The 13,203-nt window shown below is 41.3% G+C and overlaps 1 protein-coding gene across 1 annotated transcript in view; it reads right to left on the reverse strand.

Moving 5' to 3' along the window:
- LOC114031940 (collectin-12) overlaps positions 1-13,203 on the reverse strand; it is a 231,053-nt gene that overhangs the window by 6,305 nt on the left and 211,545 nt on the right. Inside the window, exons 6-8 of the mRNA XM_027847159.1 lie at positions 10,279-10,767; positions 8,582-8,718; positions 7,390-7,499 (exon numbers count right to left, since the gene is read on the reverse strand). Of these exons, the coding sequence (XP_027702960.1) occupies positions 7,390-7,499; positions 8,582-8,718; positions 10,279-10,767 (736 nt within the window). The remainder of the gene's footprint in view (positions 1-7,389; positions 7,500-8,581; positions 8,719-10,278; positions 10,768-13,203) is intronic.

The raw sequence follows: 13,203 nt of genomic DNA on the forward strand, positions 1-13,203 counted from the left end.
TGGAGATTGGAGTGTTGTGTGTGAGTAACAGCAAGAAGGTCAGTCTCACCGAACTCCAGAGTATGTGGAGGGTAGTAGGGTGTAAGAAGACTAGAAAGGTAGGGAGGAGCCAGGTAAGGAAGAGCTTTAAAATCTACATGAAGAATTTTATATTTGATTGTGGAGGTAAAGAGAAGCCACTGGGTGTGGGAGGGTGTCACATGGTCAGACCTACGTTTTAGTTTTTTTCTTTTTTTTTGGTTAGGTAATTGAGGTTAAGTGACTTGCCCAGAGTCACACAGCTAGTGAGTATAACGTGTCTGAGGCCACATTTGAACTCAGGTCCTCCTGACTCCAGGGCTGGTGCTCTTTCCACTGTGCCAACTAGCTGCCCCCAGACTTACCGTTTTAGGAAGATCAATTGGACAGCTGAATGGATGAATTGAAGTGGGGAGAGACTTGAGATTGGGAGACTAATTAACAGGCTATTGCAATAGTCCAGGTGAAGAAGGCCTATACTAAGATGGTGGCAGTGTCAGAGAAGAGAAGGGGGGTACATCCAAGAGATATCCAGAAGGCAGAATTGACAAGATTTGGCAACTGATTGGATATAGGATGGGGTGAGAGAGAGAATGAGAAGTCAAGGATGACTCATTGTTTTCAAGCCTGGGTAACTGGGAGGATGGTGTCCTCTCAATAGTAATACAATGTAGATGGCCTCGAAATGTAGCTGAAGTAAGGACAACAGAGGGACAATTTATCAACAAGCATTTATTAAACCCCTACTATGTACCAGGCACTATGCTAAATGTTGAGGATACAAAGAAAGGCATAGAGATTATTAACCTAAGGACAAGCACATTGGGATGTTTGCATGACAAAACTTGTCAGAAATAATAGCATGGGATCAGAATAAAATACAGTGACCTAACACATTTACAACTGTGGAGAGAAAAATGGGGTAGATCAGATAAAGATCACATAAATATCATATATATTCTGGTGAAGAATTCCAGCATAAATTGTAACTGAAGGCCGGGAAACAGCCTTCTCTTTATCCCACAAACACTTATTGTTTTTTTTCTACCTGCATATATATTTGCATTTTTCATATTTAAATGTTTCCCTTGGTTACATATTATATTTATGAGTGCTATCTCACAGCACAAGAGGCTGAAGCTATAGATGGGGAAAGTGCCTGAATCTCATGCAGTGGTAGGCATAAATCAGCAGCAAATTCTAGCAAGGCATTTGTCAATCAGTCAATAAATATTTATTTAGTGCCTACTATATACCAGGCTAGGAATACAAAAAAAGCAAAAGCATTTTCTGCCCTTGAGGAGCTCACAGTTGAATGGAGTTATTTGTACAAAGCATTTCTGCTTTAATAACCTGTTTTGAGTCCACTAGAAGACTTTGAAACTGTTTTTACTACATTGATAAACTTACCCACAAATAGGAAAACCTCCTAAAAGTGTTCCAGCATTCTCAGAGCTATACTGGTTGGTCTGAAAGTTCCCAGAATATTTCATTTTCATCTAGAGAGAGGCAGCCCTCAAGTTCTAAATGTTGGCCATGGTCCTTTCCAGACTCCCAAACCAATGTGCTTTTTCTTACTGCCCACAAAATCGACCGAAATTTCATGGCCAAGAAACTCCCCTTGGTGAAGCTCTGGCCTTATAACTGGGAAGTGTTACTAATAAGAACTACGCCTTCGCTAGAGAATCCCTTCCTGGTACAGCGGTTTGCACTGAAGAGGATTTCTCCCTGGTGGTTTGGCCCATTGCTATTCTGGCTGAATTGTGATGAGTGAAAATGGAGTGAGTTATTGCTTATGCCCCTCCAAATATGCTCTTGCCCTTGGTGTTTTGCTGTGTAAGTATTATTCCTTTGTCTGGATAAGCTTATTGCTGGTCAATGGGATCCTAGCTACAATTTCAATGTACAAAATAGTCACTCTTTAAGGCATTTTTTTTTTCTATCATAGTCAGTTCAAAGACATGAGAAGGATGAACAATTAGAGTGAAAGAGTATGTACAGACTATGTTTCCATCTTTTGTAATGCTGATGCACATTACAATTGCATGAATGTATATCACAAAAATCTTACATATCAAGATGTGGTGACTTCAGGTATGGGCAGATCATGGGACTGAGAATGCTGGCCCACCCTGGGGTAGCATTCCCCTGAGGGTCCAGGGAAAGACCATGGCATTGCTGCTCTAGGGTGCACCGGCTCATACTCATCATTTGGGGTTTTCTTGGCAAAGATACCGGAGCAGTTTGCCATTTCCTTCTTACAGATGAGGAAACTGAGGCAGACAGAACTAAGTGACTTCCTCGGGGTCACACGAGTAGTGTAGGAAGCTGGATTTGAACTCAGGAAGAGTCATCTTCTTGACTCCCAGCATTCTATCCACTGAGCCACCTAGCTGCCCCAATCACGACAGAACAGTGTCATTTAAAAAAAAAACAAACATCCAGTTGAAGGGGGCAGGGGGAGGGGGTCAACAGTGTCAAACTCTGCAGAGAGGTAAGGTAGGATAAGGATTGAGAAAAGGCCAATGGCTTTATTGATGAAAAGATCGTTGGAGACCTTGGGTAGAGCAGTGTCATTTGAATGATGGAGTGAAGTCACAATGCAGAGGACTGAGAAGTGAGTGGGAGGTGAGAAAGTTAAGTCAATGGGTGTAAATGACTTTTTCTAGAACTTTGGCTGTGAAAAGGAAGACAGGTACAGGCTGATAGTTGAGAGGATGGCAGGGTCAAATGAATTTCTTTTTTAAAAGAATGGAGAGACTTGGGGGGCATTTGTTGGCAGCAGGGAAGGAGAAAGTAGATACAAACAGGCTGGATGTGATAGATGGAATGTGTATAATAAAAGGGGCAAGCACCTGGAAGGGACAGGAGGAAATGGAATTAAGATTATAAATAGATGGGATGATCTTGGCAATGACCAGGACCACAGAAAACTAGAAACTTCCACAGAAACTAGAGCAAAGGAGAGAATAGGGGAGGGTGCTGAACTGATTGTAAATGCAGAAATGGGAAGGAAGGGGAACATGTGATGACTGCTTCCATTTTTTCCAGTAAAGTATGTGGTAAGATATATATCATGAATGATTTTTCATTACATTTTCCCACAGGAAGCTGTGATTAGGCAATTTAACAACGTGTGGAGTCCTCTCTCTTTCAGTTCATGCAGCATCCATTATTATCCATTTTGGTATTTCATTTTGGAGGCCTTGCATTATCTCTGAATATTTTATTCTTGCCATACTATACTTTAAAATTTGAACCTCAAGATTCTTATATTTACATTTATTCCTTTCTGTGGAAAATGAGAAGCAGAATCTGAGTACTGCGGCTATGATGCAAAAGCCCAATTCTCCCAGGGTCTCCGAATATGCGTCTGTGGTTGGGGATTGCATTCCAAACCAGATAGCTTGCTATTTAATACTTATCTGAGTCCCAGGTACTACCAATGGTGCTTCATTCCTAAAGCACATAATTCTTGCTGGAGCCTGGGGAAGGAGAGCCAGGTTTCATCTTGGGAGAGCTGGCTTGGATTGATCTGCTCCTGCTCAATCCATTCCATATGGGCCAGCATCGGCTTTTTCTTAGAGAAAAGGATTAAGATTGGATTTCTTGGATAGTCCAAGCCAGAGCTTTCCCTTTTCTTTCCTTTTTTTTTGCATTTATAGGCATGAGGAAAGTGCTGCAATTGTGGAGGAGACCTCTCCAAATAAAAAATAATGATCCTGGCATCCTATCAAGCAAAGAAAGCCAATCTTCTTTTCTTTAATGGTCTATACCTCTGCCCTCCCCCTCCTCTGCCATTTTCCTCTGTAGCTTTTGCTTCACTTTTTTTATTACAGCAACTTCAAAGGATTTTTACCCTTACCCAGGCTGGATGTGTGAGGCAGTATGGTATGTACCAGATAGAAAATTAGCCTCAGAGCCAGGAAATTCAAGGATGGCCTCTGACTTTCAAGTACATTCACATATGCCTCTTAATTCTAGTGCTTTCCCTCTATTGATTATCTCCAATTTATCCTGTAGATAGCTGGTTTGTACATAGTTGTTTGCATGTTATCTCTGCTATTAAACTGTGAGCAACTCCTTGAGGGACTTTTTTTACTTTTCTTTGCATCTTCAGGTCTTAGCACAATACCTGACACATAGTAAGTACTTAGTAAATGTCTATCAATTGACTGACGCATTTGATGTTTTTACCTATGTTTTACTTGATGAATCCAATAACTATCTCCTTAGAAAGCTTCCTACTGCATCATGCACTTAAGAAGAAAAGTTTTATTTTGCATTCACTAGCAGATGTATCCTCATAATTTCAAGTCTTGTGTCCCCCTCTTTCACTCAGGCCATTTGATTCAATACTTCAGCAACACAGTTGGTGGATCTTTGATCTCCTTAATATGTGTGCTCCTTCCAAAAGCATAGATTGCAACCAATTCACACCTTCTTATCCTGTGTGGATTTGTTCATGTCTTCCCAAGAATCTCCCATAGGGTACCTACTCAATGTGTTGTTGTTTCTCTTGTTCTTGAAGTTGACCAATGCCATCAGGAATGTGATGTCTTGACTTGCAAGTGAATTGGATATAAGTGAGGCAGGGCTATGCAAAATCATCAGCCTCACTCTCTCCTCCAGAGTCATCACAGTCCAGTGGCAAGACATAGGTCAAGATGACTGGTGATGGTCACTCAATGTGCTAAAGGTCTTACTGCAATATCCGGGCATTCTTTTGGAGGCATCTGGCATTTGCCTTTGTTTCCTAGGTGTGTACATTTATCAATCCTAAAGCTCCTCTGAAGTGTTATTGGTTTAAAAATGTTTTCTAAATTCTGAAATTCTACATGCTCTGTGAAGGCCAATTAATATCACATTACTGCTTGAGTGTTCTTGAATTATACTCCCTCTTTATCTGGTTTAGTGGAAACATCCCTGGACATGAAGTCAGAAGAACTGGATTTAAGCTCTGGTCCTACTATTTATTTACTAACTGTGTGACTGGGCAAGTCATTGGCCATCTCTGAGCCTGTTTCCTCCTCTGTAAAAGAGTATAATTCTTCATGCCCTTCCTCCATCCCAGCACACGGCAGTTAAGTCACATGCTTTGGGTTAGGGGAGCCTGAGCCTGGACCTTTGGCTGCTGCTTACTACTTCTGCTTTGTGTTCTTCTCTTGAGCAAGGTTGACTAAGTAGTGACCCTGACATGGACATTTCCAGCCTTGGAGGCAACATTGAAAGAAGGCCTGGAGATCATGGGTTCTTTAATGGCAGGAAGGAATTCTGCTTCAGAGAGGCTGACCACCAACAGAAGGAGGAGTCCAACTCCTGGTCAGCCTTGGCAGAAGAATTAATTAGACAATGTAGAACCAAGGTGAAATATGAAGTGCCAATTTAGCAGTCCCTGCTTCATATCTTGATGTTTTAAGTATTAGCCTCTTGGGGGATGTGTATTTAAATATTTTGTTGATGTGTATTTGTGACTCTCTTGAGTTAAGCATTTTTTTTTTTGCGAGACAATTGGGGTTAAGTGACTTGCCCAGGGTCACATAGCTAGTAAGTGTCAAATGTCTGGTCTGAGACCAGGGTTGAACTCAGGTTTGCCTGACTTCAGGGTCAGTGCTCTATCCACTGTGCCACCTAGCTGTCCCAAGCATTTCTTTTGTATGGAGGAAGAAAATAGCTGCCCCATATCTGATTTACATCGTACATTGAGTACCTTTCTATCCCCCTTCCTTTTTGGGAAGTGTCTGGACGTGAGTCAGTTTAAGCTATAAATACATTTTCTTGGGGCTCCAGGCTAGGGACATAAAGAATCAGAGAGTTTGAGAAAAGAACCCTGCCAGGCTTTCCCAGTTCTGAACTAGTCTGCCTACTTTTGTCCAGAGATGAGTTGCTACTGCTCAGTCGTTTAGTCATGTCTGACTCTTTGTGACCCCATTTGGTTTTTTCTTGGCAAAGATACTGGAGTAGTGTGCCATTTCCTTCTCCAACTCATTTTACACATGGAGAAACTGGCTTTCTAAGTGACTTTTCCAGGGTCACATAGTTAGTAAGTGTCTGAGGCAGAATTTGAACTCATGAACATGAGTCTTCCTGACTCCAGGTCCTATCCACTGCACCACCAAATTACCCTCAATGAAAGGGGGCCCTTATCTGAAATGAGAGAAGATAAGTGCTTTGACCCATCCATGCTCAGCAATGGATTGTTATTACATGTTCTGTTTTGGTGAAGCAGGAAAATAAATAAAATTCAAATCTATATATTTTTCCCCTTGTTAATAGATGATTCTATTTGGGTTAGGAAAGAGGCTACACCTATTGGTTTGAATGTTTGGAGATGATACTGTGTATAAAATGTGGTCCAGGAAGTCAATTTAAATAGCTTCCATTGTCCTATGCTTGTTTTTATAGGAGTGGTATCTCGTTTGGATTTATGAGAAATCTTTGATCTTCCACAAATTCAATTATTTTGCCGCCCAACTGAAATTCCAGTTTGTGAGAAGGGCTTAATGTTTTCATTCCATAATTAGATGTTAGGTCAAGATAATGAACTGGGCTTAGTTTTCCTAATAATGTGCCACGGATAGGCGTCCCGCAAAATAGCCAACGGAACTGCTGCTGAGGAAAATCTACAGTGGCCAAGAAGCTTCTGGCTTTCATTATGCACCCAAGACAACATTAGAAAAAAGTGTGTTGGCAAAAAGTACCACACTGTGATTCTATTCTGTCATTTAATATTCAATTTTCCTTTTGGCCAAAAACAACAGCAAAGACAAAAGGCCAATAAATAAACCCTTCTCCCCAAATGTGCTAGGTATCTAGTTGGCTCAATGGATAGAGTGCTGGGCCTGGAGTCCTCAGACATTTATTTGCTATGTGACCTTGGGCAAGTCACTTAATCTAGGTTTGCCTCAGTTTCCTTAACTGTAAAATGGGAACAATAATAAATAGTACTTCATAAGGTTGTTGTGAGGCTCAAATGGGATAATATTTATACAATACTTAGCATAGTGCCTGGCACATAGTAGGCACTATTTAAGTGTTAGCTATTATCATCCTCATCCTTATTTTCATCCTCCTCATCATAAAGCTCAATAGCAATTTCCTGATATAGAATTACCAATGCCTATAAATTTGGAGGGAGTTCTCTGAGTAGTATGGCAAAGGAGGAAGACAGGAAATAGGGGGGAAAGATAGTTATTGAACCACCACTCTATCAATCAATAAATGTTTGTTAAGTGCCTTCTATGTGTAGGCACCGTGCTGAGTGCCGGAGAAAGAAAAAGAGGCAAAAGCTAGTCCTTGCCCTCCAGGAGCTTACCATCTAACGATGGACTTAGAATTTTATGAAACTCTAGAAAACTTTTCAGTACTCACGTATACTTTGGGGTAGTTCCGTCGAGCCATCTCCACTCATTCTCCTGTTCAGAGTCCGTAAGGCCGATCCAGAGGCTGTCTCTGCCCACCATCTGCTTTTTTATCCATTGCTGCGAAGCAAATGGTAGCACAATTATTACTGTTCCTTAAGACAGTTAGCTGACTTTTTTTTTTAACTATTTAGAAATCCAGCCTGTTTTTAAGAAGCATATTTGTCAGAATACATTAAACTGCTTTCTCCTGCCCTGTTTTCATTTCTAATTATATTTTTAAAATTTATTTTTCTCTTGTACCCTTCCACATCCTTTTTGGGGCTCTGATAGTTGCTTTTCTTTGATGATAAATTATTTTAGGATGACCTGCTAAAAACCCTTGGAACCTTTGACCCTCCTGCCATCTTCTCTTCTGCGTTCCAAACCTGGTTAGCCATTGTAGGAAGGGCTCCAGGAAGCTATTGCAGGAGGGTCTTGGTAGAGACAAGCAGGTACATTCTAAGGGCCATACTCCATGTAGCCTATTGTGCTCTTCCTGCCCTACCTTCTGCTATATGTACAACCAACTCCTAAGTAAGCCAAACTGGACTATTTGGTATCCACAGTACACATCTTGAACAGTTAGGTGGCACAGTGGATTGGGTGCCTGGCCTGAAGTCAGGAAGGCTCATCTTCCAGAGTTCAAATCCGGCCTCAGACATTTACTAGCTATGGGACCCTGGGCAAGTCACTTAATCCTGTTTGCCTCAGTTTCCTTGAGCTGGAGAAGAAAATGGCAAACCACTTCAGTATCTCTACCAAGAAAACCCCATTGAGATCACAAAGACACACAACTGAAAGATAACTGAACACATGTACACATCTCATATTTTCCCACAATTATGTTTATACTTAGGCCAATTCCTATGTCTGGAAGGTACAGCTTTTTTCTTATCTCTGCCTCATTAATTTCAACCCACTCTCTAGGACCCAGCTCAAATGTTACTTTCTCCATGAACTCTTTCTTCATTTCCAAACTAGAGGGGATGAGAAAATCTTTCTATAACATCAATTCCTCTCTTTTATTTACTGGATAAATGCTGAGAGTTTGCCTTCTGGATATGTTTAGTTGACTGTGAATGTTCAGTATCTTTGTATTCTCTTCTCTTCAATCATGTGATTTCCAGTCTCCAAATATCTGTAAATTGCCATAGACATACCTGTTCTTCTCTTGTGTTTATGAAGATCAGATGTGAAGACTTGTCTTCACAGAAAAGTTTTGCATCATGAAAAATTTCTTTTTCTGTTGAGAAATAGTAGCATTTGTCTGTGTAGTTTTTCCAGTGAGGGGGGCATCCTAGGAAAATGAACATTTAAACACTGGTTAAAACAGCATGGGTTTGATGTCCCTTTTCAGGAATATTCAAGAGATATATAGTTGGCCCTGGTTGCTTCTATATCTAAGGTACAGCCAGGCATTTTGTTGTGCAGAACCCATGAAGACATACACATTACAAAACTTTATGAATGTGCTTAATACAAAGTTTAACCTAGAAGTGAGCTGTAAGATTCCACACAGTAGTTGAGACCACACAATTTAGGAAAGAGCTATTTGTGGGGCTATTATTTCCCTGTCTTTACATTTGATCTGCATCTGGGTTAGTCTGTTCAAGGACAGGAAAAACTGAAGAAGGCACAGATGTGCACCATAGTCTGGAATCCATATGGTGTCTATAAATAATTGGATGTGAGGACCCAGGACTGAGGACAAAGAAAATAAACCAAGGTAGCAATAATGAAAACCTGAGTCTTCTCAAAGAAGAGTACTTTGCTGGTCAGAATCAGATCTGGGTTGAAGAGAAAAGCTAAGGCTAAAATCTAACAAATTTTTTTTGGGCGGGGGGAGACAGACCTGTGATTTCATTACTAGAAAATTCCCTCTATCAATGCAAACTGGCACCTGTCCTGCAATTTATTATTATTATTGTTCTATTTTGGAGGCAATAGGGGTTAAGTGACTTGGCCCTGGGTCACACAGCTAGCTAGTAAGTGTCTGAGGCTGGATTTGAACTCAGGTCCTCCTGACTTCAGGGTTGGTGCTCTTTCCACTGCACCACCTAGCTGACCCCCTGCCCTGCAATTTATAAACAGTTTTAGAGTTGCCTAGGACACTGAAAAGTTGTGACTTGCCCAGAGGTACACAGCCAATTATTGTTAGAGATGGGATTTAAAACCCAGTTCTTCCTGGACCCAAGGGCTCTTCCAAACAGCCTGTCCTTGTATGTATGTATGTATGTACATGTATGTGTACACATGTGTATATATGTGTATATATGCACACATATACAGTGACATATCTATATATAGGTATATGTATGTATAAATGTATATACACACATATACACACATATATACATACACATACATATACACATATATGTGAACTATTAAAACTGTAATGAACTTATTAGTATAGGAACTACCACATATTTTAGAAGAATGAATTGCCTACAGATGGGGAAGAGAGGGCTCAGTGTGAATATTAGTGGGGTGAATTGAAGAACACTTTCGTCGCTAGGGTGAAGAGAATAAATGAAAAGAAGACTCATGTGGAGGCCAACCTCAGGTTTCAATGAAGGCAATGTTTTCTGAAGGTCCGACCCAGCTAAATAAACAAGGAGGAGAAAACCTGCTCACATTGAGAGAATGAAACGTATGGGTTTGAGTGACGCCACGTGGTGCTCGGGCCTATTAAAGCAGCAGGGTTCTCATGCTTGCCCTACATGACACTTTGACTGCTAAATAAGATGGGACAGCAGGACACAGCCTGGTAAACATTCTATGAAGGAGAGTCAAAGCCACAAGGCCTACCTGGTAGATGCCCTCCTGGCTTTCTTCTGGGGCCACCCAGACTTACCATTAGGTTCTGGTGCAGGTGTTGGTTCATTCTGTAGAGCAAGTGGTGCCATTGCTCCTGAGGGTCCTGGAGGACCAGGTGGGCCCTTTGGACCCGGCATGCCTGGCACACCAGGTAGTCCAGGAAGTCCTCGGGGACCAGGAACTCCAGGCTCTCCCACAGTGCCCTGCAATCCTTGGAAGCCAGGGGGACCCTGTGGGCCAGGAGCACCATCCTTGCCAGCGGGGCCTGGAGGGCCTGGGTCTCCACTTGGTCCCGGGGGGCCAGTCTTCCCAGGGGATCCTCTTTGTCCTTTTGGTCCTTGGGATCCTTTGGAGCCCTTACTACCTTTGTCCCCTGGAGGGCCGATTGGCCCAACAGGGCCTCTTTCACCTGTTGGGCCTGGTGGCCCTGGCTCCCCTTTTTCTCCTTTTTGTCCTTTGTTACCAGTAGGACCAAGAGGTCCTTGGGGTCCCCTGTCACCTTTAGGTCCTCGGGGACCAGGAGGGCCTGAAACAGAATAAAAAATGTAACTCCATAAATAATGGTTGATAAAAGAATAGTATTGGTAGAATTTTTTATAGAAAATTTCCAAAGTGAAAAAATCTAAACTTACAGAATAGTAAATATTATGGGTCAATTGTTGACTTTATCAAAAGATTCTTTGTTGTGTTTTTTTTAAGGGTTCATGAAAAAAATCTTTTAAATAACAACTTTCTCTACTGCATTTCAAAAATATGATTTATACATAGATTTTCAGTAACGCAGCTTAAGTAAAGGTAAAGGTATGTCTACAACTATATAGTGTAGATAGAGGATGGAGCACTTGGCCTGGAGTCATGAAGCTCTGAGTTCAAATCCAACCTCAGACTCTTGCTAGCTGTGTGACCCTGGAGAAGTCACTTACCTCTGTTTGCCTTAGTTTCCTCAACTATAAAATGGGGATAATAATAGCACCTACCTCCTAGAGTTGTTGTGAGAATCAAATGAGATAATATTTATAAAGTGTATATATATAGTAATAATATTAATAAATAATATTAACAAGTCCTTCCTTCCTTTCCTTTCCTTTCTTCCTTCCTTCCTTTCCTTCTTTTCCTTCCTTCCTTCTTTCCTTCCTTCCTGTTGGAATGAGTGATCAGGTCACAGGTCATCACAGACTCTCCACATCACGGCCTCCTATAGGGCTTTGTAGTCCTTTGACAAACAGCTGAGAACGAGCTCAGGATTCTTTCCAGCTGAGTATTTAGTGCTTTCTTTACTTAGACTTTTCATCCCTTCACTGTCACATGCCTCTTGGCTCTCCCTTCTAGATGGCCCCTTGTCTCTTCTCAACTGACTCTGTTTTGGGTCGAAGTTGCCCAGCTTAGGGCTGCTTGTCACCCTGTTGAATACTCATATAAAGAGTGGAGGGATCTTGTTAAAATGCTCACACTCCACACTCCACCTCCCTTCCATCTCTTTCATTCAGGCTACTGCAGCAGGGACACAAGCTAATTTGAAGGCTTGGGCCTAGAGTCCAGGCACAGTTTTCTCCCTTTCTCTCCCCCCTCCTCTCCCTTTCCCTGCCCTCAACCCTGCACACATCTCTGCAAAATGAGCAGCAGTCACTGACTTTGCCTAACCTTATGAGGAGGACGGGGGCGGGGCTAAAAATGGAGTATCTTTTGACTGGGGCCCATCCTTAAGTTAGGGACCTCTGCAAAACTCTAAACCTGAAATCACTTCCCTACCTCTGTATCTTTTCTGCTGTTTTGGATGTAATGACCCCAACCCTGCCCTGGATGTTCTACAAACTTTCTTTTGGTGATCTTGTCGACTCTATGGGTTCAATTGTCATCTCTACCCAGATGACTCTCGCTAGGTAGGTGGATTATCTATTTTGTCTTCAGGAGGCTCTATGTTTCTAGTCTCCTCAGGATCTGATGTTTTTTAATTGGTCTTCCACTTGAGAAGTGGGCCTTAGTCTGTGGTTTTCTAGTGATTTCCCTCAGAGCTGGGAATGGTTCCTGATTTACTTGACTCACAATCTTAAGGATAATATCAAAAGCAGATTCCCATAGTCAGCACCAAACATGAGCAGTAAATACATTCTTGTATGATACTGATTTATAGAACTAGTAAAGGATGGAGAATTTGAGGAAAAACAAGGGGAAAATTTGTTCTGGATAAATGTCTAAAATTATCCCTGTGCAATGTTTTGGACTCATTAGGGAAAGATTAGGTTTCTGTACCTCGTCAGTTGGTCTGACCCTGAATTTGAGGTTCATTTCTACTTTAACCAAAGAGATTTGGTCAGGTGGGAGTTAAATACCCCAAGGGCATTTTATAAAGGCATAGAGGGGAATATTTACAACCATCTCTGCCTCTCTTAATAAAATGTGCTTTAATATGTATGATTATACATGAACTTTTGGTCAAGAATATCTTTTTTGAGGTCTTTGTCCATAGTGTCAGGTTGCTGCCAGAATCTAAGTCACTGCTTTAAGAGCTGACCCTGAATGCCTTCAGATACTGTTTAAAGTATTATTTCATGATATGCATACTGTAGGGCACATTGTGAACTCTTTTCATTGGGGCCTGACTGGGAATTTGCCTGTTTGCCATGGATTCATTTGATCATTGAGAAAAACATCTAATGCCATTTGGAAAGTTAGCATTGGCTCCTCATAAAAAGTAGCTGATTGATGCGAAGGGTCATAGTCTGTCCCTGTGGAAAACTCAAGTTGGCATCACTCGTTAGCATCTGGAATGACATGAAGCATTGACTAATTATGTCTTCCTCAATTTCTTTTTTTAGGCTGCTGTTAAGCTTAAATTAAATCCATCTTCAAAAAAGGGGCTTTAGCCAAAACAATGGAAACTATATATGTATCTGAGCATATGTAAGTAACAGCTTTTTAACCCTCAGCTGAAAAATGTTAAAACTATGTATATAGAGGTAAA

This window comes from Vombatus ursinus, unplaced genomic scaffold, assembly GCF_900497805.2.
Source record: "Vombatus ursinus unplaced genomic scaffold, bare-nosed wombat genome assembly UNPS02015255.1, whole genome shotgun sequence".
NCBI classification, from domain to species: domain Eukaryota; kingdom Metazoa; phylum Chordata; class Mammalia; order Diprotodontia; family Vombatidae; genus Vombatus; species Vombatus ursinus.